This window comes from Ranitomeya imitator, chromosome 7 (assembly GCF_032444005.1).
Source record: "Ranitomeya imitator isolate aRanImi1 chromosome 7, aRanImi1.pri, whole genome shotgun sequence".
Taxonomy (NCBI): Eukaryota; Metazoa; Chordata; class Amphibia; order Anura; family Dendrobatidae; genus Ranitomeya; species Ranitomeya imitator.
Window position 1 is genome coordinate 49,555,716 of NC_091288.1, and position 25,180 is coordinate 49,580,895.

The window sequence follows — 25,180 nt, forward strand, 5'->3', positions numbered from 1 at the left end:
GGCCTGGAGTGAGAAATGTGTTGCATGTTTGTGATACCTGGATGCAGTTATCCTTCTTTGTCTCCAAACGTAGTATCACTCTCCCAGAGAGGAAAGCAATACCACTGCGACGACCAGGACCCTGGGGCGCCGCAACATCACATCTACAGTGCATGTTACTCCTGCAGCCAATCACAAGCTGCTGTGCTCAGTCATTGGCTGCAGTGGTTACATGTGCTGCAGCGGTGATGTCACCATTACAGGCTGTCAGCAAAGACCAGAGTAGCGGTGGAGAGGCGGTGCTGTAATGGGGGAGCGTGAATGCAGCTGTAGTTGTTATTTTCATCACCTGCAAGCCTCGACACCAATAAAAAAGTATCCTGGACATCACCTTTAATGTGTCTTGTACATCTGTTTGATGGATCTGGATATAGTTCTGCCATTAGAGGATCGAGAACATCTACCGTATATTTGACATAAAGAAAAACAAAACTCTAGTAAACCAGGTATCACAATCCATAAATGAGTTCAATGTTCTATTTTTAAAAATGTGACGACGAACCGTATATCTCACTGATCCAGAAATACAGACTGTATTATAGTCTGACGCTGCAATCATCTAGCGTTCCTTGATGATTCAGAGTCTGCAAAGCTTTCTTTGATAATTTCAGTGCTGAGAAGTGTCACTTTCCTACTAGGCATTGTAAAGTCATCTAATCGCATGATAGAATCACTCACATTGGCTAAATATGTCCTCTGATAACAAGTGACAGAATTACCATAATACAATTTCTTTCTATTCATTAACTACAAGCAGAGATCTGAAAAATGAGCTCAGAGTATTTATTTATTTATTTATTATGCATTCCTATATAGCGCTATCATATACCGCAGCGCTTTACAGACATTATCATCAGCGTCCCCTTTCCGGCTCACAACCCAATTTCCCTATTATTGTGTCTTTGGAATGTGGAAGGAAAACGGAGAATCGGGACAAAACCCACACAAACACGGGGAGAACATACAAACCCCTTGCAGATGTTGTCCTTGGTGGGATTTGAACCCAGAGCCCCAGCGCTGCAAGGCTGCAGTGCTAACCACTGAGACACCATATTGCTTAGTACTACAATTATATACAGCTGGCTACAGATGGGAGGATTTGTCTTCCACTCCATCTGGGATAGTAGGCGGCAGAGGGGCAGACATTGAAAGATACTCTGACAATGACAATTATATTCCATAGTAGGCAGGGGCGTAGCTAGGGTTTTGGTTCAGGGGGGGCAAAGTTTCTGAGTGGTCCCCTAACCGGGTAACATTGATTACAACTCGGTGACGCACCCTAATAGTGGAGGAGAACCTCAGCAGATGACATGGATGTTACTGAAAATAATCTCTATATAAAGACCAATAATTGATATTACCGCCATATGGTCAGTCCTACAGAACATACAAGTAATCACAGCACAGTTACAGATAATGACTTAACGCTGACGTTCTTTCGGATGGAGTCATCACTTTTCACGTCTTTTCCATCTGGCCCAGACCGACATGACAACTTCTTCCAGCCACAACTCGGCTGCAGAAAAAACAACAAAGACACATTTCACGCCTCATATTTTCAGCCATCATCATCTATTCCCAACCTGCACAAACTCCTCATCCTGCTGATACCCCAATACTGAGCCGCTGCTGCTGTATGTGTCCCTATTAGGCTACGTTCACATTCGCGTCTTTGGACGCAGCGTCGTCGCCGCAAAACAACGCATGCGTCATGCATCCCTATCTTTAACATTGGGGACGCATAGGCATGTGTTGTCATGCATTTTGGTGCGTTTCGCGACGCATGCGTCGTTTCGACGCACCTAGCAGGGCGCGGCAAACATGTTGCATTTTTTCTGCATCCAAAATTTTTATAAAAACGCTTGCGTCGCACTTGCGTTGCATTTGCGTCGTCGATGCGTCAAAAACTCCACTGAAGTGTATTGGCAACGCAGAAGACGCAAGTACTTGCGTTGTTGTGCGTTGTACGACGCATGCGTTCTTTACTTAAAAAATAGAGACACTGAAAAGACCCTATATATATAAAAAAAGGTTGAACGCATGCGTCAAAAATGCCTGCGTTTTACTTGCGTCTTTCGTGCGTCGTGTGTTACGTCCACGACGCTGCGTCCAAAGACGTGAATGTGAACGTAGCCTTACTGCACCTTACACCCCAATACTGAGCCGCTGCTGCCGTATATGTCACTATTACTGCACCTGCTGTATGGTTCTCTGTGCCTTCTAAATTCTAAAGCAATCCTCTAGAATACAGTAATGCCAGGTGCCAGTGCCCTAGAAAACAGTGACCATATTTTGCCCCCTAAAAAGTAATAATGCCCTGTGTGCGCCCCTTTAATAGTCACAGTAACCTGAGTTCCCCTATAACAATAAGTGCCCACTTTACATTTAATAATGTCCCAAGTCTCCCCCGTACAGCTCCCTTATACAAAATATGATGCTCTCTTATACACAGTACAATGCCCCCACACTGTATAGTATCACCCACACAGTATACTGACCCCTTAGTAGCCCCCAAACTGTTCGATGGTTCCAACACTGTAAGATGACCCCTCACTGTAATCTCCACACTGTATGATGGCCCCCTAGATAGCCTCCATATAGTATAATGCACCAGATAGTCCTCAATATTGTATAATGCAGCCCCATAGGACTCCATTTAGTATAATGCACTCTCCATAGGCCTACTCTATATTGTATAATGCTCCCCCATAGGCAGACTCTATAGCATAAGGCAGCCCCCATAGGCAGACTCTGTAGTATAAGGCAGCACCCCCATAGGCAGACCCTGTAGTTTAAGATGGCACCCCATAGGAAGACTCTGTAGTATAAGGTAACACCCCATAGGCAGACTCTGCATTATAAGGCAGCACCCCATAGGCAGACTCTGCATTATAAGGCAGCACTCCATAGGCAGACTCTGCATTATAAGGCAGCACCCCATAGGCAGACCCAGTAGTATAAGGCAGCACCCCTGTAGGCAGACCCTGTAGTATAAGGCAGCACCCCATAGGCAGATCCTGTAGTATAAGGCAGCACCCCATAGGCGGACTCTGTAGTATAAGGTAGCACCTCATAGGCAGACTCTGCATTATATGGCAGCACCCCATAGGCAGACCCAGTAGTATAAGGCAGCACCCCCATAGGCAGAACCTGTAGTGTAAGGCGGCACCCCCATAGGCAGACCCTGTAGTATAAGGCAGTACCCCCATAGGCAGACCCTGTAGTATAAGGCAGCACCCCCATAGGCAGATTCTGTAGTATAAGGCAGCACCCCATAGGCAGACCCTATAGTATACGGCAGCACCCCCATAGGCAGACCCTGTAGTATAATGCAGCACCCCCATAGGCAGACCCTGTAGTATAAGGCAGCCCTCATAACAAAAAAAACAATAAATAAATACTCACCTCTCTTCCTCCTTGTTCCAGTGGAGCTCAGAGCTCTCTCTTAACAGCGGGCGCCGAGTGGTGACATCATCATGTCCACTGTCAGTGTCGCCGTCGATGACGTCAGACGCTGACATGGGGATGATGGGAGAAGAGATATGAGAGGACCACTGCTACTGATAGCACTTTATGTAGAAAGGAGGGAGGGAGGAGCTTTGCTTCTAGCTCTTCCCTTTTACATAGAATCTTATAAGCACCAACTGTCATCTCCTATCTCAGTAATGGGAAAATCTGTCTACACTGAATATAGATTTTACAGTACCTGTGAACTGAAAGTATTGAGATCATTTGTGGAGGAGAAAGAAGCAGATTCTCTCCAATAAGATATATTACAAAGTTTCTTATTTTCCGGTGTATTATTGATTAATGAAATAAGAATTAAAACAGGGATTTTATATTAAAGGGGTTGTCAAATAGTATAAACAACATCAATATAAAATACAAAAAAAGAACCATTGTTGCTTTTTATTTTTAACCATGAACCATTTAATTAATTTATTCTTGAAAAGTCTAATAGCTAGGGAATGATATAGAAGAAAAGCTTCAATAGAAGCCATAGTTTGAGTCTTCTTCTCTCAGCGAGCACACTACGTCTGTATTATACACAAATTCACAATGCGATATCTGTTGTTCCATAGCAATAAGAGTAGCAATATGATATCATAAATGAATGTGCAGCTAATACTAGCTCCAGAAATAAAGCAGCCTTTTGTTTCAGTAAAACAATACAAGTAAGCACTTGATCTGCGTAGTTGTCAGATACTTTACACTGAAATGATCAGAAATGACGGCAGGCGTGTTCACGTTCCGTCTCACAAACGTCAATCGTTGTCAAGGAGAGACGACACGTCGCTGATCGTATCCGAGCACCCTCTCCATAAGGCTTTGTAGTATGGAAGAGGAGACAAATCTGAACATTTTTTACTTTTTTAGTTTTACTACAATCGAATTGCACAATATTTCAGTGTTTGAAAATCTGACCCCCATAATAAAAGGATTTCCCTAATCAATAAGTAATATACCATCCATATCGGATGCGGATAATGAAAAGCTGTTCTGAACTCCTCTGTGAAGTCATTCATTCATCCTACATGGGGAAGTGGAGGACTACGATATTGATGACCTAACATTAGGATGGGTCATCAATATCAGATCGATGAGGTTCGACAATCAGCTCTACACCGTTTTATTTTCAGCTCCGTTCACAGTGCAGTTGCCATTCTCAGATACTGCAGGTAATCTCACATTCAAGTCAAGTCATAAGCACACCCTAGGGTACAATTCTTTTTTTCCCCTTACTTAAATGCATGTATTTGTGTAAAAAAAAAAAACATTTTTGCAATTGTTTTTTTTTTAAATATTTGTACTGCCTATTGGTGGCTGCGGAATGAGTTAAAAGGGTGGTCTTCTAACATACAGTACAAAGTATTTTTCATCCTATATCCTTATCTATTTGATGCCATAATCGAAACTATTTTCCAATATACTTGATTTAAAAATTCCCTATCGTTCCCCAACTACACATTCTAACTGCTTCTTTTTTTTACTATTCCCTTTTCAGAGAATCCCAGTGCATGCTGGGATACTCAAACAAAGCATCATCAGGGGGCACAGCCTGCGGTCACTGCCCAGCTTCTGCCCCCTCCCTGAAACGAAGTGTCATCAGTGGTGCTCGTTTCAGGGGCTGGGCTAGTCCCTGCTCTGTCCCTGTGCGATGTGCACACTGACAGCGCACTCTCTCGCTGACTGAGATGTGGCGTGACAGACTACTGGCGCACAGTGATGTCACTTGTGGGGGCAGCGTATATACTTAGCTATAGAGTGAAATATTCACCACTATTAGTATACCCTCAGGATCATCAGTGTAAATAGCTAGGAGGATACCTCTACATAAAACTTAACTTTTAATAATTAACAGATATAAAAAACAACTCAGCTGACATAAATTAAAAAAAAAGTGCTCATGTGTACCAGTGCTCAAACAATAAAAATTGGTTGGATCTCACCAATAATAGTAGAGCGGAATGCCTCTCCAGAAATGGTGGACGTATGGTCACCATGCGTCACCTCTCAGCATACTCAGCCGGAGGTCCATTGTCCATAAATAGGAATAAGGGCTAAGTGTGGGGTAAATGAGCTGTCTTCCCTGTTGAACCCGTTCCAGCTCCTGTCCTAACAAGGACAGGCCCCAAGTGATCCCTAACTATGGACTCCACCAAATTATGGACAATTAAACAGTTCTCCCAATGCATTTCATGTCCGGTCATGGACACTCATCAGGGGAGCAGAATGCCAGACAACCTGGCCAATAGTCCCATCCAGAGACAAAGTCCAATTAGAAACAGGAACCTGCAGTGGCTAGGTATCTATCTTGCCGTCTGTATTTAGTGGTAATCACTTGTGGGGGCAGCACTGGTCTCTGCAAGCCAGGTATTCTGGCACCGCACAGAGCACTCTGGTTCCAGCTTGTTACCACTGATCTGAGCTGGTGAGGGAGTGCACTGTCATTGTGCACATTGCAGACGGACTAGCCCAGCCCCTGAAACAAGCATCATTGATGGAGAGGGCAGGGGCTGCCACAGTGACCAAAGCCTCTGTTCCCTGATGGCACGTATTTCAGCATGCACTGGGGATTCTAAAAAAGCATAATCAAAAAAGAAAGCAGTAAAAACAAACAAAGAGAAACCATTAAAGATAGTGTAGACAGGGAAGGATATAGAATTTGTCTGTTCGAATAGTTTTTCCTGGGAAGTATTAGTCGTGGAGATGTTATTTCCCGTACATTTAATGTCCCTTATTATGTGGGGTCTCCACAAATGCAAAAGCATATTAAATGCAATATGTAAAAAACTAAAAAAAATCCTTGCACACATCTTACCGCTCACCTCTCGAGCCCCTCCACTCCTCACCATCACCCATCAGGTCCTGATTGCATCTTCTGACAGTCACCACGTGTGCTGAAATCCCTGGAACTGCCGGTTTTGATGAGGCCCGAGATGTTTCTGCACAAGCAGGCAAAAGGTTACAGCATCATGATGTCAAGACATGTGCGTGCGAGCACACGCACAGAACCGCCCCTGCCTCATCATAACTGGAAGTCTCACCTCACGGTGAGATACCTGGGGATTTCACCGTGAACAGCAGGGATCAGAAGATGCGACTAGACTGGATGGGTCCAGAGAGGTGAGTGGTAGAGTGAGTGTAAGAATTTTTTATTTCTTTAACCCCTTCATGACCCAGCCTATTTTGACCTTAAAGACCTTGCCGTTTTTTGCAATTCTGACCAGTGTCCCTTTATGAGGTAATAACTCAGGAACGCTTCAACGGATCCTAGCGGTTCTGAGATTGTTTTTTCGTGACATATTGGGCTTCATGTTAGTGGTAAATTTAGGTCAATAAATTCTGCGTTTATCTGTGATAAAAATGGAAATTTGGCGAAAATTTTGAAAATTTCGCAATTTTCACATTTTGAATTTTTATTCTGTTAAACCAGAGAGATATGTGACACAAAATAGTTAATAAATAACATTTCCCACATGTTTACTTTACATCAGCACAATTTTGGAAACAAAATTTTTTTTTGTTAGGAAGTTATAAGGGTTAAAATTTGACCAACGATTTGTCATTTTTACAACGAAATTTACAAAACCATTTTTTTTAGGGACCACCTCACATTTGAAGTCAGTTTGAGGGGTCTATATGGCTGAAAATACCCAAAAGTGACACCATTCTAAAAACTGCACCCCTCAAGGTACTCAAAACCACATTCAAGAAGTTTATTAACCCTTCAGGTGCTTCACAGCAGCAGAAGCAACATGGAAGGAAAAAATGAACATTTTACTTTTTAGTCACAAAAATTATCTTTTAGCAACAATTTTTTTATTTTCCCAATGGTAAAAGGAGAAACTGAACCACGAAAGTTGTTGTCCAATTTGTCCTGAGTACGCTGATACCTCATATGTGGGGGTAAACCACTGTTTGGGCGCACGGCAGGGCTTGGAAGGGAAGGAGCGCCATTTGACTTTTTGAATCAAAAATTGGCTCCACTCTTTAGCGGACACCATGTCACGTTTGGAGAGCCCCCGTGTGCCTAAAAATTGGAGCTCCCCCACAAGTGACCCCATTTTGGAAACTAGACGCCCCAAGGAACTTATCTAGATGCATAGTGAGCACTTTGAACCCCCAGGTGCTTCACAAATTAATCCGTAAAAATGAAAAAGTACTTTTTTTTCACAAAAAAATTCTTTTAGCCTCAATTTTTTCATTTTCACATGGGCAACAGGATAAAATGGATCCTAAAATGTGTTGGGCAATTTCTCCTGAGTACACCAATACCTCACATGTGGGGGTAAACCACTGTTTGGGCACATGGTAAGGCTCGGAAGGGAAGGAGCGCCATTTGACTTTTTGAATGAAAAATTATTTCCATCGTTAGCGGACACCATGTCGCGTTTGGAGAGCTCCTGTGTGCCTAAACATTGGCGCTCCCCCACAAGTGACCCCATTTTGGAAACTAGACCCCCCAAGGAACTTATTTAGATGCCTAGTGAGCACTTTAAACCCTCAGGTGCTTCACAAATTGATCTGTAAAAATGAAAAAGAACTTTTTTTTCACAAAAAAATTCTTTTCGCCTCAATTTTTTCATTTTCACATGGGCAGTAGGGTAAAATGGATCATAAAATTTGTTGGGCAATTTCTCCCGAGTACGTCGATACCTCATATGTGGGGGTAAACCACTGTTTGGGCACTCGGCAGGGCTCGGAAGGGAAGGCGCGCCATTTGACTTTTTGAATGGAAAATTAGCTCCAATTGTTAGCGGACACCATGTCGCGTTTGGAGAGCCCCTGTGTGCCTAAACATTGGAGCTCCCCCACAAGTGACCCCATTTTGGAAACTAGACCCCCCAAGGAACTTATCTAGATGCATATTGAGCACTTTAAACCCCCAGGTGCTTCACAGAAGTTTATAACGCAGAGCCATGAAAATAAAAAATAATTTTTCTTTCCTCAAAAATGATTTTTTAGCCTGGAATTTCCTATTTTGCCAAGGATAATAGGAGAAATTGGACCCCAAATATTGTTGTCCTGTTTGTCCTGAGTACGCAGATACCCAATATGTGGGGGTAAACCACTGTTTGGGCGCACGGCAGGGCTCGGAAGGGATGGCACGCCATTTGGCTTTTTAAATGGAAAATTAGCTCCAATCATTAGCGGACACCATGTCACGTTTGGAGAGCCCCTGTGTGCCTAAACATTGGAGATCCCCCAGAAATGACACCATTTTGGAAACTAGACCCCCAAAGGAACTAATCTAGATGTGTGGTGAGGACTTTGAACCCCCAAGTGCTTCACAGAAGTTTATAACGCAGAGCCATGAATAAAAAAAAAAAATTATTTTCTCAAAAATGATCTTTTAGCCTGCAATTTTTTATTTTCCCAAGGGTAACAGGATAAATTTGACCCCAAAAGTTGTTGTCCAGTTTCTCCTGAGTACGATGATACCCCATATGTGGGGGTAAATCACTGTTTGGGGACATGCCGGGGCTCGGAAGTGAAGTAGTGACGTTTTGAAATGCAGACTTTGATGGAATGCTCTGTGGGCGTCACGTTGCGTTTGCTGAGCCCCTGATGTGGCTTAACAGTAGAAACCCCCCACAAGTGACCCCATTTTGGAAACTAGACCCCCAAAGGAACTTATCTAGATGTGTGGTGAGCACTTTGAACCCCCAAGTGCTTCATAGAAGTTTATAATGCAGAGCCGTGAAAATAATAAATACGTTTTCTTTCCTCAAAAATAATTATTTAGCCCAGAATTTTTTAATTTTCCCAAGGGTAACAGGAGAAATTTGACCCCAATATTTGTTGTCCAGTTTCTCCTGAGTACGGTGATACCCCATATGTGGGGGTAAACTACTGTTTGGGCACATGCCGGGGCTTGGAATTGAAGTAGTGACGTTTTGAAATGCAGACTTTGATGGAATGCTCTGCGGGCGTCACGTTGCGTTTGCAGAGCCCCTGATGTGCCTAAACAGTAGAAACCCCCCACAAGTGACCCCATTTTGGAAACTAGACCCCGAAAGGAACTTATCTAGATGTGTGGTGAGCACTTTGAACCCCCAAGTGCTTCATAGAAGTTTATAATGCAGAGCCGTGAAAATAATAAATACGTTTTCTTTCCTCAAAAATAATTATTTAGCCCAGAATTTTTTATTTTCCCAAGGGTTACAGGAGAAATTGGACCCCAAAAGTTGTTGTCCAGTTTCTCCTGAGTACGCTGATACCCCATGAGTGGGGGTAAACCACTGTTTGGGCACACGTCGGGGCTCAGAAGGGAAGTAGTGACTTTTGAAATGCAGACTTTGATGGAATGGTCTGCGGGTGTCACGTTGCGTTTGCAGAGCCCCTGGTGTGCCTAAACAGTAGAAACCCCCACAAGTGACCCCATTTTAGAAACTAGACCCCCCAAGGAACTTATCTAGATATGTGGTGAGCACTTTGAACACCCAAGTGCTTCACAGACGTTTACAACGCAGAGCCGTGAAAATAAAAAATCATTTTTCTTTCCTCAAAAATTATGTTTTAGCAAGCATTTTTTTTGATTCACAAGGGTAACAGGAGAAATTGGACCCCAGTAATTGTTGCGCAGTTTGTCCTGAGTATGCTGGTACCCCATATGTGGGGGTAAACCACTGTTTGGGCACACGTCAGGGCTCGGAAGTGAGGGAGCACCATTTGACTTTTTGAATACGAGATTGGCTGGAATCAATGGTGGCGCCATGTTGCGTTTGGAGACCCCTGATGTGCCTAAACAGTGGTAACCCCTCAATTCTACCTCCAACACTAACCCCAACACACCCCTAACCCTAATCCCAACTGTAGCCATAACCCTAAACACAACCCTAACCGCAACACACCCCTAACCACAACCCTAACCCCAACACACCCCTAACCATAACCACAACCCTAATTCCAACCCTAACCCTAAGGCTATGTGCCCACGTTGCGGATTCGTGTGAGATATTTTCGCACCATTTTTGAAAAATCCGCGGGTAAAAGGCACTGCGTTTTACCTGCGGATTTTCCGCGGATTTCCAGTGTTTTTTGTGCGGATTTCACCTGCGGATTCCTATTGAGGAACAGGTGTAAAACGCTGCGGAATCCGCACAAAGAATTGACATGCTGCGGAAAATACAACGCAGCGTTTCCGCGCGGTATTTTCCGCACCATGGGCACAGCGGATTTGGTTTTTCATATGTTTACATGGTACTGTAAACCTGATTGAACACTGCTGCGAATCCGCAGCGGCCAATCCGCAGCCAAATCCGCACAGTGTGCACATAGCCTAATTCTAAAGGTATGTGCACACGCTGCGGAAAACGCTGTGGATCCGCAGCAGTTTCCCATGAGTTTACAGTTCAATGTAAACCTACGGGAAACAAAAATCGCTGTGCCCATGCTGCGGAAAAACTGCACGGAAACGCAGCGGTTTACATTCCGCAGCATGTCACTTCTTTGTGCGGATTCCGCAGCGGTTTTACAACTGCTCAAATAGAAAATCGCTGTTGTAAAACCGCAGTGAAATGCGCAGAAAAACCGCGGTAAATCCGCCATAAATCCGCAGCGGTTTAGCACTGCGGATTTATCAAATCCGCAGCGGAAAAATCCGTAGAGGACCAGAATACGTGTGCACATACCGAAACCCTAACCCTAGCCCTAGCCCTAACCCTACCCCTAACCCTAACCCTACCCCTAACCCTAACCCTACCCCTACCCCTAACCCTACCCCTACCCCTAACCCTACCCCTACCCCTAGCCCTAACCCTAACCCTAACCCTAACGATATTCTAACATTAGTGGAAAAAAAAAAATTTCTTTATTTTTTTATTGTCCCTACCTATGGGGGTGACAAAGGGGGGGGGGTCATTTATTATTTTTTTTATTTTGATCACTGAGATATAATCTATCTCAGTGATCAAAATGCACTTTGGAACGAATCTGCCGGCCGGCAGATTCGGCGGGCGCACTGCGCATGCGCCCGCCATTTTGGAAGATGGCGGCGCCCAGGGAGAAGACGGACGGGACCCCGGCTGGATCGGTAAGTATGATGGGGCGGGGGGGGACCACGGGGTGGGGGGGACCACGGGGTGGGGGGGGACCACGGGGGATCGGAGCACGGGGGGGGGGAATCGGAGTGCGGGAGGGGTGGAACGGAGCACGGGGGGCGTGGAACGGAGCACGGGGGGGCTGGGACGGAGCACGGGGGGGTGGAACGGAGCACCGGGGGGGGTGGATCGGAGTGCAGGGGGGGTGATTGGAGCACGGGGGGGTGATTGGAGCACGGGGGGGAGCGGAGCACAGGACGGAGGGGAGCCAGAGCAGTGTACCGGCCAGATCGGAGGGCTGGGGGGGCGATCGGTGGGGTGGGGTGGGGGCACACTAGTATTTCCAGCCATGGCCGATGATATTTCAGCATCGGCCATGGCTGGATTGTAATATTTCACCCGTTATAATAGGTGAAATATTACAAATCGCTCTGATTGGCAGTTTCACTTTCAACAGCCAATCAGAGCGATCGTAGCCACGAGGGGGTGAAGCCACCCCCCCTGGGCTAAACTACCACTCCCCCTGTCCCTGCAGATCGGGTGAAATGGGAGTTAACCCTTTCACCCGATCTGCAGGGACGCGATCTTTCCATGACGCCGCATAGGCGTCATGGGTCGGAATGGCACCGACTTTCATGACGCCTACGTGGCGTCATGGGTCGGGAAGGGGTTAATCCTTTTAGTTGAATCTGCACAGAAGCAAATTACTAAAAATCTGTATTTTGGAGACTTAAGATTTTTGTAAAACTTGCGTAGAATTCAATTCCACTCAAATTTATTTGCTCATCTTTAAATGAATTTTAGCCATACGCAGCTTTTTTAAGTAAGGAAAAAAAAGTCCCTAAAGGTGGACAACCCTCTTTCAGGTGACTATTGAGTCTTATTGGCAATTCTCCTTAAGAAAACCATGCAAATTTGCTTTATCTTTACTTCGAGGTGATGGCAGCTAAATTACCGAATCACGTAAAAAATCACTATGAATCACTCATTATTACATAGGCCATTAGTCATAGATACATTTTTGTATCAACACTAGAGCATCACAACAGTGAAATATGGAAAATAATAAAATACGATGATTTTACTTTATCCTCTCTGCAAAGCTGCGGATTTCAAATCTCCATATTTAGTTCCCAGGTGTGCGCCATGCATTGTCAGTGAATATATGTCTCATACATAACACTTCAAATAAATGGCAAGGTACACTCGATCATTAGAAAATATCACAAATACAGCAGGGCCGGTCATTACAGAATCAATATTATACTTCACAATCTATATAATGAAGGTGCGGTCCATAACAGTCTAACAACAGACTAATAAGATACACTGGGAATGCCGCCGAGGACAATTACCTTTGTCATTCAATCACTTTTGTCATTGTGGACCACTGACTAATACTTTCTCATACCGAAGCAGAAAATAACAAATATGAGCCCATTTCCCCAGAGCAAGAAGCTCTTATGCCATGAAGCTTCCTAGCCATTTCTGAATCAATAGCATCAGTCTACTTCTTCTACTAATGACCCTAGAGTTTCCATTTTTTACTGAAATGTGCTGCAAGAGTGATGAGAATAACACACAGTAAGGTTTTATTATCGAAGAGTATGAAGACGGACCTGAAAACTAATTTTAAGAGGTTGTTTTATTAAGTGTATATCTATAAACCCAATTGGGACGTAATGGTTTACGAGAAAAGGGGCGACCTCTGCAGACTCTATTAGCCAGATTTATAAATAACCATGTCAGCACAACACATAAGGCATAAGGGAGTGTCATAGTCAAAATGTACCCAAGGGACCCACTTGATGTAAAATCCACCGAACCAACTGAAGATAACGTTCCATAGGAAGTTTCATACAGAAGTTCTTTATTCCTCCATATAATAACAGTAACTTTTCTACCTGTATGGTTTTGAAAAAGACCATTTAGGTCAAAACATCGCTGCTGTTAATATATGGAGGAATGAATAATTTATATATGAAACTTCCTTAGGAACATTGTCTTCAGCTGGTTCTATTAGCCACATTGGCTGCAACCAGTCCCTTAGATGACGCAGACTGTAATGTTTCCAGTTACAGTAGTAAATTGTAGAAACTATATTTATCTACAGAAATAATTTAAAGTTGGGTTCATTTTTTGCAGTCACAGGAAGATGATTTGGAGGTCCCTGGTCCATCAGTCACATTGGTAGTCTATGGCTACCAGACAAGATTCCTGTGAACCTCATTCTACTCCATCAGTCAGATCGGTAGTCTATGGCTACCAGACAAGAGTCCTGTGAACCTCATTCTCCTCCATCAGTCACATCGGTAGTCTATGGCTACCAGACAAGAGTCCTGTGAACCTCATTCTACTCCATCAGTCAGATCGGTAGTCTATGGCTACCAGACAAGAGTCCTGTGAACCTCATTCTCCTCCATCAGTCACATCGGTAGTCTATGGCTACCAGACAAGAGTCCTGTGAACCTCATTCTACTCCATCAGTCACATCGGTAGTCTATGGCTACCAGACAAGAGCCCTGTGAACATCCTTCTTCTCCATCAGTCACATTGGTAGTCTATGGCTACCAGACTAGAGTCCTGTGAACATCCTTCTACTCCATCAGTCACATCGGTAGTCTATGGCTACCAGACAAGAGTCCTGTGAACCTCATTCTACTCCATCAGTCACATCGGTAGTCTATGGCTATCAGACAAGAGACCTGTGAACCTCCTTCTACACCATCAGTCACATCGGTAGTCTATGGCTACCAGACAAGAGTCCTGTGAACCTCCTTCTCCTCCATCAGTCACATCGGTAGTCTATGGCTACCAGACAAGAGTCCTGTGAACCTCCTTCTACTCCATCAGTCACATCGGTAGTCTATGGCTATCAGGCAAGAGTCCTGTGAACCTCATTCTACTCCATCAGTCACATCGGTAGTCTATGGCTACCAGACAAGAGTCCTGTGAACCTCCTTCTACACCATCAGTCACATCGGTAGTCTATGGCTACCAGACAAGAGTCCTGCGAACCTCCTTCTACTGTCTGATTTTACCAGAGCCTCTTCTTATAATATGGAAAAGAAAAAATAGGTGCTCCAAGTGTGTTAGACCCAGCAATAAGCACGGCGAGTAAAGATAAATTATTCGCTCACCTGCCTGGGGTGTGACTCAGCACAACTCTGTACTCATGAAATTAGAAAGGCTGCTGCTCCGACCGCTGACCCACTCATTGGTGGGAAGAGACGTGCGTAAACCAGGAAAAGGTGGTTCCCCAGGAGCTGCCAAGAAGTACTGACAATGGATGTGAGTGTCTTGATTCTTTATGCATATAATGCTTTTCGGAGTCGGGTTGACTCCTTCAGGTGTGATACATAGAAGAAACCTCCTCACTTAAACAGAGAGCGGAGGTGACATATACTGTACACAGCTTAAAACTATGAATATATATACTGTAGTTGTATGCAGCAGAAAATGCAAATTCCATTTAGAAAATTCCCAAAAAACTTGACATTTATTCTTACCAAAAATATACATGCATAAAAAATATATATAAAAAATCTGGATACAAATGTATGTGCGTAACATTACTTGAATGAGAAAAAATACTGTACTTCTTAGGACAATCCATCAAGGCAGATTAACACATCTTTGGTCTTCATTTAGTTTCATTTAGCCCTTCAGGTGCTAATGTGGATAACTTAACGATCCAGTAGGATTCGCGATGTATTATTTTTTGCTATTTATGTACAGTTTAATCCTTTATCTGTTCTAATGTAGTGAGTGTTAAGCTCATACTATCTTTTTATGTTCTATTGCAAGATGTTTGGATAGACTATGGTTTAGAACTCAGTTTTTGATATTGTCTATGGATTGACAAAGGACCATGTAGGTCAGAAACATGTTGCCTGGGAGCGCAGTGGATATTTCTTTATTGGCTTTTTAATTTTTGTGCTGTTGTGTTCAATCATTTTTTATGCCTTTTAGACTACTGGATCAATAAAGCAATTCTTTCAAGAAGATGTGAGTGCTGGCTATCCATTGGACTGTTGCTATTACTGGAGAATTTTGCTGTGCACCCGGAAAGGTGAGCTGATTGCTCCTTTTTCACATATGCTTATTTATTCTACATAGTAAGGGCTGCGTGGTTCTTCCCACATACTGTAAATTACAGTCACATTCAAGTAGATAAACCATAAAAAATGTTCCACGCACATCCATTGTCAGCACTTTTTGGCAGCGCCCAGAGATTAGTAGGGTCGGCGCAACATCAAGAGTGAAAGCTGCAAAGTAGGAGAAGTTTCTCAGGGCTCTGTGATGGCAGCCATGGACCACCAACGTTACGAGTGGCCCAGGGTCCTCCAAATCTTTGCACTAAACTCTAAAACTCAGCTTATTTGACAGTCATTAGCATTTGTTCAGATTCCTAAACCTTATATATTTAAATTTACATATATATAGAACATTTTTGAAAGTCAATCCTACTTTTTCATCATCCTCGGTAAATGGAGCTCCTCCAGGGGTCTTGTTTATTCCTTGAGCGACACCGATAATTTCCCCATCACTATTCTGTATCGGCATACACAGCAAAGATTTTGTCTTATATCCCGTTAGTTTGTCTATTTCATCACTGAATCGTCTGTCCTACAAGAGAGAAGAATATTATTGAACACATATTTCCATCTTATACCAAGATCGTATTAAAACAAAGAGCCGGCAATTTTACAACATTTAAAACATATTTCCTCAATTGCTTACTGTAATTAAAAAGTAAAATGTATTATTAAATAGGAAGAGGATGCAAATGTAGAACCCAAGTGGCATCGAGTCATAGAGTATCTATGACTAAGGGTGCACCCAGCGCCAGAAATGCGTCAGAGTGTTTTTTCCAAAACCATCATGTGAGTGGATTTTAGTCTGATGAATATGTAATAAAGTTTGAAGATTTTTTATTCAACGTAGATATGCATTTTCTGTCTGTCAGCAGTGTTGGAACGGCACCCATCAAGAAGATAAAGACAGGTTTCATTTCCTATGTATGGTGATCAATCTTTTTTTCTTTTCTCTAACAGGTGAGGGCAGTTCTCATGAGTCCTTTTTTTCTTCTCCTCTAGTTCCACATTGTAGCTGTACTTATACAAGTCCAGACCAAAGGGGTGCAGCAGCTGCCAGCGACTGCCATTTCTACAAGTGCTTCCTAGTAATGTGCCTAAACTGCACAAATGTAATAGGTGAGCCCTTAAAGGGAATCTGTCAGCAGGTTTTTGCTATGAAGACAGCATGCTGCAAGGGTTAAAACACCGATGTCAGCTATGACTCTTTTATCAAGCTCTGTGGATTTGTTTGCTTGCAATGATTGTTTTAGCACCAGGAGCTTATCATTGCTTGGACACAGCAGAGTGCATGCTGGTCCGACACGCCCCTCCTGTGATAGGCACCGCACTGTCTATAGACTATGTATATACAGAGCCTGGTGTGGGCGGGGCTAGCTTTCTCAGCTCTGCTTCATTGCTAAATCTAAAAACTCTGATTGTGCCATGCACCCAGTAATCTAAGTGATACATGTTTGGATTCACCTTCTCTTTTCCTACATCACACTGCTCTCAGATGAGGTAGCAAAAACCTGCTGACAGATTCCCTTTAATTGCTTTTCACTGGAGTTACACGATGGTCTTTAGGACTCCTTGTATTCTATTAATTTACAGTAAGTGCCTATTAATGCGTACCGGTGACCATGAAAAATGATGCAGAAGTTAATCTGAATATTACATTTGTAATTTTGCAACTGATTTCATAGGTATAGTCAGTGGCCATCAGATCAGTTTGACATAAGAGTACAGGTGAATTTTAATGATTTGTGAGACCCTGGTTCAGCAGCCACGCTGCTGCTCCATAGTGGCAATTGGGCCCTGCAAACGTCCTACTACCTGCTGGCATCCTGCTTGCCTTTTCTGATTATTAAGCGCCCCCTACGTCATGACATTGCAAGGTCTACTGATCCAAAGAGACGCCAAAGATTCTGGCAGGTAGAAGAAAGTCCCCAGTCCTCTGATATAGCCGCCACAGACTAAAGTCACATGGTGCATTCTGGGAAAAGTGAAGAGTCGCTGCGAGTCTGAGGATCTTTGGGTGTAGCTGGATCGAGCTGCTTGGAGGAAATCGTCAAATCTTTAAGGCGATTCCACGGAAATGAGTTTTGTTCAACATGGAGAAGGAGATTACCCAGATGGTGTGCTGCAATGTGTGCTATATGCGTACAGACTTGCCAAAAGAAAAGACTAACTTTACGTACCACAAATGCAAGCTTGTAACTCTGTTAGAAGAAAAGGTGCAAAGTCTTGAAGGGAGAATAGCTACACTACAGCTCAACAAAAAAGATGAGGATTTCATTGACAGAGCAGAAAAATCTCTTCAGAATGTTGCCAGAGAAGAACTTTTCAGTGTTTCTGCAAAAGCTAATGACAGAGTAGAAATAACTGTTCAGAAAATTAAAACAGATGTACCTTTCAATGTACCTGCAGAAGAGAAATGGAAGAATGTGACCCAAAGAAGAAGAATGAGGAGGCAGTCAGCACCCATACTGCTGAAGAACTGATATTAGGCTCTCACGCAGTACAAGTATAAAGATGTACATCAAAAAAGTGTCTTGCCCACAAAGAACAGCCCAGAAGAAATTCAGAAGCCTCCTGAAGGAAGAAAAAGAAGCACTGTGGTGGAAAAGAAAAGGAGAGTGGTGGTCATGGGGGATTCCCTACTGTGAGGAACAAAAGCCGCTATCTGCCAACCGGATATTACCTAACGAGAAGTGCGCTGTCTTCCACGTGCCCAAATCAAAGATGTGTCTGATAGGGTATCAAGACTCTTCATTGCTACAGATGACTAGCCAAGTCTACTAATACAGGAATGAATGATGCAGCAAAAAAGGACTTGGAAACTATATGCAGAGACATTGAAGACCTAGGCCGGAAAGTCAAGGAACTGGGAGCACAAGATGTCTTCTCATCCATCCTCCCAGAGGATGGACATGGACCAAGGAGATTGAACAGGATTCTACAGTTGAACAACTGGCTACGTCAATGGTGTCATGAGCAGCGTTTTGGGTTTCTTGACCATGGAGTGAATTACCTGTATGATGGACTCCTTGCTAAAGATGGCTTGCATCTGATGAAAATAGGAAAACACATATGTGATAGACGCCTTACTACACTCATCAGGAGAGCTTTAAACTAGAGCAGTGTGAACTCCAGTCCTCAAGAGCCACCAACAAGTCATGTTTTCAGGATTTCCTTAGTATTGCAGATGTGATAATTGCATCACCTGTGCAATACTATGGAAATCCTGAAAACGTGACCTGTTGGTGGCTCTTGAGGACTGGAGTTGGGGAACACTGAACTAGAGCAATATCAGAAGGGAAATATGCAGCTAATGAATTATTTTGAGAACCCTGCTATTAGAAGTGGAATAAAGTACAAAAAAACAAATTCTGAATGAAAATAGAGGAGCAAGAAAAACCGACTAGAGCCTAAAATATGTCTATATAAATGCACACAGCAGGGGAAACAAGTAGAATAGGATCTCCTAATTCAGGAAGAGAAATATGATGTCATAAACATCACTGAAACTTGGTGGGATGATACACATGATTGGAATACAAACCTTGAAGGCTACAATGCATTTATTTCAAATACGATTAACAAAAGGGGAGGAGGTGTTGCATTCTATGTAAGGAAAATGTATATCTCCACAGAGATCCAAGCTTCAGAGACTGGTTGCTCTGTAGAAACTGGGTAAGAATACAAGAAGAGAAGAACAGAAATGACACTATTGTAGGTGTTTACTATAGACCACCTGGAAAGACTGAAGATATAGATGAACTCTATTCACATCAGATGTCTCTGTTCTCAAATAAGTACGACATAGTGATCATGGGAGATTTTACCTCTCCAGATATTTGTTGGGAATCCCTCTCAGGCAAAAGTAATGGGTACAGAAAGTTCTTATCTTCTTTTGCTGACAACTTTATCTTTCAAAAGGTAAAAGAAATAACAAGAAGATCTGCAATCTTGGACCTAATTTTTATCAACAGGGAGGAAATGGTTGAGAAAGTAAAGGTGGCTGGGAATTTAGGAGGCATTGATCATGCTATCCTCAAATTTTAAATTACAAGAGCAGGAAGACAAGCAAGGACTCAGACTTTAAGATTGGACTTTAGAAAGGCAAGTTTATAATGCATTCAGAAATAGGGTAGGAAAGGTCTCAAGGTCCAAGGATATATGAAGAATACCTGTTACTTTACCTTCGGAGAAACCTGAAGATACATCTGACTCAAAACATAAAGAGCAGGATTCTGACGAAGACTGGCAAGCTTGTCCCGAAGAGCCACATCTTTTTTCACAGCTCGAATTAAATGATTTAGTCAGGAACTGGGACATTTCTCAACCTTTAGGCTCTAATCTAAAAGAAAATAATCTGCTAGCTCCTTGTACCTGTTTTTTAGCAGAGAAAAGTAATTCCTTCCATACTTTTCTCAAGACGGTGCTCTAGTGTATTGCGGTGATGTTCCTGGGCTGATGGAAAAATTTAACAATGAGTACAATGTGAGTGAAGACTCTTTATTAATTCATAAAAAAAAAGTCTAAAAGTTGTGCTACTGCACAATGGCAGCAAATATACTTCAGTGCTATGAGAATTTAGACTTTATTCTCAATAAACCTAACCACGCGTATCAATGATAGTCAATATGTGGTGATCTGAAAGTTCTCACTTCACTCATTGGTCAGCAAGGAGGACACAAGAAGTACCCATGATTTTTGTGTGAATGGTAAAGCTGAAGTAGGACTCATCACTGGAGCCACAACAGTTTGTGAGACTGCCAATCAGCCAATGAATAAGCAAAATACATTTTTGTAAAGGAGGATTTAATTTTTTAGGCTTGCTTAAAAATAATTTTTCTCATCAGCACATAGTCCTGTATAAACAGTTCTTGTGCTACCAAGAAAAATAATATTCTAAAGATCGTTCTGTGTGCATAGAAGCACAGTCGGCCTGTATAAAACAGGCTATTAACCCCTTTCCAAGGTTGGGTGTAATAGTACGCACATGTCAGAATCCCTCCCTGTGCTGTGGGTCCAGCGCTAAGCCCACATCTTTCCTGGCACATGACAGCTGTTTTGAACAGCTGACAAGTGCCTTAACAGCTGTGGGTGGAATCCTAAAAGTCAATATTGATCTTTTAACAAGCCTTACCACATCACTTAGTATAAGAGCCAAACCACACACACTATTTGCATACACGTGTTTCAGTGTGTTGACCCTCAGTCAGTGCAAAGCAAGAGATCTGAAATGACTATGTGATAGGCCTATAACTGGAGTCTAAGGTGTAATGTCTCTTCTTGCGGAGATCCAAGAGGTAATGTTTGTCCATGCGGAGACTGACATGTCAAGCCTGACATGCCAAGGTGAGGAGAGTTTTAAGCAGCAATGCTTTTCTGGGAAATATGCAAATTGTCTTTTCAGATAGGAAGAGGACTAGAACTCTAGTGCCACCTATAGGAAGTAGCAATCCTAAAACTCAATATCGACTTTCTAATGAGCCCTGCCATATGACTTAAGATAAAAGACAAAATCAAAACTCATTTGGTCAGATGACTCTCACCCAGCCAAACCAGATCTCACACTTTGCCCTGATGAAGGGCAAAACCCAGAAACACAGTGTCTGCAAATTGAGATTTTGGTTTTGGCTTTTATCCTGCCTTTGTTTTCTAGATGACTACAATCCTTTTGGGGGGGGGCACTTTTTTATAGTAAAAAAACCCTTTTAAAAGTTTAAACAAAACACTGTTATAACATCAGCACACAGGACCAAGGTATAAATGCAAATTCTAATGATGACATTATTACAATTGATATATCTGTGAAGAAAGACGGACAGTATTTGACCATATTACATTAGAACAGAGCCTAAGAAAGAAAGAACCGTCCAATATTGTGGCATCCTTGGAATAAAACACAACCATAGACCGGACTGTGCTGTGACAGCCTCATCATTGAACTCAGCCTTAGAAAAATGACAAACACTGTTGAAGAAAACATAGATATAGCAATAAGTCTGACTGTCACACCATGCTGTGTAAGGCCACGTTCACACGTTCTCAACATCAGTATTTGTAAGCCAAAACCAGGAGAGGAATAATCAGAGGAAAAGTATAATAGAAACACGTCACCATCATCTGTATTTATCACCCACTACTAGCTTTACCTTACAAATACTGATGTAAAATATTGACCTAATACTGAACTTACAGTATGAACGTGGCCTAAGACATATTGTATATATATTTTGTATTTAAATTAAAAAGCAATACACTAATTAAAATAAAAATATAGTTGTTCAACATTCCAATAAATTATAAAAAAAAAATTAAATCTATTTAATTAATATTCTCATGATTCCTATTTCTGGAAAAAAAAAATTGACAATTATTAAAAAAAAACACAACCTTTGTGATGTGCTTTTGAAAATTTCAAATATTTCTGCTTGGACTTCCAAGTTATATACAATCTAAATTATGACATAAACGACATTGCAGAGGGGCCACTAATTGGATTGATATTCTCTTAGGAAATTACAGATATAAATATGTTATATGTCTCTCTGTCAATACTATGAAATCCCCAATTACAATATTTCCATTGGGGGAAGGGATGGCACGTCTCCGAAGGAAATTGATGGACACATTCAATCCCTAGAGTTTCCTCAACAACAACTCTCTTATTTGCTCACAAGAAAACGAGATTATGGGCCTCATCATCAACATCACCATCGTGTCGGGAAACGGCTGGATGTAGCTTGCTCTCATCTCCATGGTTCAGATGTTTGATCTTGAATAGTAATGATATATAAGAATAAATGAAATGAATAATGATCCACCAAAGGCAGGTGAGAACGTAATCTTCAATATCTGATGTTTCCACGGACAATCATATACTTCTCCCACTGTGTTACATAATAAATAATGGATAGTTCCTATATGAAGACATCTCCTGCTCATTTCCCCATGCGCTGTGCCTTTTTTGAATATTACCATCCACACCATCCCTTACTGGATATATATCTCTGTTCTAATCGTACCAATATTGCCAGTGGCGTAACTTGAAACTTATGGACCCAGATGCAAAAGCTCCAACGGGGCCCCCAAATATTTTAAATCTTTAATAGAAATAGTCTTTTTCTATAGGCCAAATGGACTTTTAGGGCCTCTTAGGCTCCCGGGCTTGGGTGCAATTGCAACCCCTGCACATGTTGTAGTTACACCCCTGAATATTGCCTTATCCACCATATGATTTTTACCCATTAGTGCACTCTTGCATATTCTCATTTCTTACTGATAATAAAATTTTAAAAACCTCTCAAAAACGTAAACAATTATAAAAAAAAAAAAAAACGGAACAAAATTATTAAAAGCAGTGCCACTCTCTTCTACAGGCTTTCTGCGGTAATGCAGCTCAGACTTAATTACATTAATGGAGCTCAGTTGCAATACCAGACTCAACCCATCGACACATGTTGCCGTTGTTTTTCATCTTGTTTTTCCAATAATAAGCAACCCTTTTTATTTAAATTTTGGACCAGTCCTTTAAAAAGGACCGGTCACCAGATCAAAAGTGGCCACTCCTCCCCTGATTAATCTTCATTTTTTCTTTTTTTTATCTTTAATTTGCCATACGATCGTTGAGAAACAGGCTTTTTTTTATTGTGTGCCAATTTTTATGGTCTTTACCAAGGGGGCGTTGCTCGCAGGATTCTTTGAGGGTGTGACTTTTTATTCTGCTCCGTATTATTGTCATTGTTAGAAATGCACCCTAGCACTAAATAAAAAGCCCCATATCTATGGAAATCTATGGTAGTTTTTAAAAAGAAAAAAGAAACAGAATACTGACCAACTTTTGACCCAGTGACGTGCCCTTTTTATTTCCATAAGCGTGCAATAACGTATTTATTGCATGTATCCCAAAACAGTACCAGTGTAAATAGAAGGGTGTGCCTTAAAAAATAAAGCACTATGCGAAAAAACAAAAAGTAACGGCTCTAAGAAAATGAGGACAAAAATACATATTTTACTGTGCAACATAAAAAAACGTATATAAATTTGGTATTGTCATAACTGGTATAATACGCAAAATATTTGCTGATGCATTATTTATGACACTTGGTGAACCGCACGAAATATAACACCCTTCACTCTTGGTCGATTTTATATTTTTTGTGAGTGGAGCTGACATTTTTATTGATACCATTTTTTGATTGTCCGTTATTGCTTTTTATTGCAATAATGCGGCGACCAAAGAAAACGTCATTCTGGAGTTTTTATTCTTTTTTCTCGTTACCAGTTCAGGACAGTGTGGATGCAACCAACGCGTTTCGGCTCATAGGAGCCTTATTCATGGTTGTGGAACAGTGTGAATTGACGCGTGTTATGTAGATCACTACCAAATAACACTGACACGTCACCCACTCACGTGGATTTATTAATTCCAAACTCAAAGTGGAGCCCCCTGTTGGAATGTTAACCCATGGCACACATAGACAGGCGCAAACAAGTGCGTTAAAAATAAGTTAACGAAAATAACTATATGTCCAATCATGTGAATACTGCTTAAACAGGTAGACATGAACTCAATCAACAGTTTCAAATTATAAATGTATAGAGATCACAGGACAAGTAAGAGGATAAAAAATATTGCAAAATGAGATCATGTCGCATATTTAATGCTGATGGATATCTTGTGTCCACAACAAATATCCAAAACGACTCTAGATTAGGAACGTTCCTCCTAAGGTTGCCGCCCCTTACAGAATCATGATCCTGTTCTATAACTTCTTGAATTGTTTTATCTAAAATGATCTTATTATATCGTCTTTTAGTCAATCTGTTATCAGTCTCTTTTCTATATTCACAATCGTTGGTACAATTGCGCCTCATCAGTTCACCTTTGGGAATATTCCTAATGTTATGTGTGGGGCGACAGGACGCGGAGAGGAGTATGGAATTGCAATCTGTGGATTTTCGGTAGGGTAACACACTAACTGTTCCTGTATCAATATTTCCCCGCAGACAAACATCAAGAAAATTGATTTGTAATATTTGATGTGTCTGTGTAAAACTAAGGTTATAGGTATTAGAATTGATGTATTTGATGAAATTGTCAATCTCATCCCTGGGACCTGACCAAAAAAACAATAAATTATCTATATAACGACCAAACCATTTAATATAAATACTGAAAGGTTGCCGTCATTGAAGATGAATTACTCTTAGCATATTGCCATGACAATATTTGCGAACGAGGATGAAAATTTTCCAGCCATACTCACCCTTTGCTGTTGCAGGAAAAATTCATTGTTAAATGAAAAATAAATTATGTTTCAAAAGAAAAGAAACTGACATAGTAAAGAAGTATTGAATGGCAAAGGAGTAAGTGCTGTATTTGCGTAAAAAATAAGAGAGGCATTCAAAGGCTATGTCATAAGGAATGGAGGGATACAGGCCAATTACATCACTCGTGATCAAAGAGTATCCAGAAAGCCAGGGGAATTCTGAATAAAACAG

The 25,180-nt window shown here is 41.9% G+C and overlaps 1 protein-coding gene across 1 annotated transcript in view; it reads right to left on the reverse strand.

Moving 5' to 3' along the window:
- PDE11A (phosphodiesterase 11A) overlaps positions 1 to 25,180 on the reverse strand; it is a 572,166-nt gene that overhangs the window by 441,197 nt on the left and 105,789 nt on the right. The window contains exon 2 of the mRNA XM_069733206.1: positions 16,056 to 16,214. Coding sequence (XP_069589307.1) covers positions 16,056 to 16,214 — 159 coding nt within the window. The remainder of the gene's footprint in view (positions 1 to 16,055; positions 16,215 to 25,180) is intronic.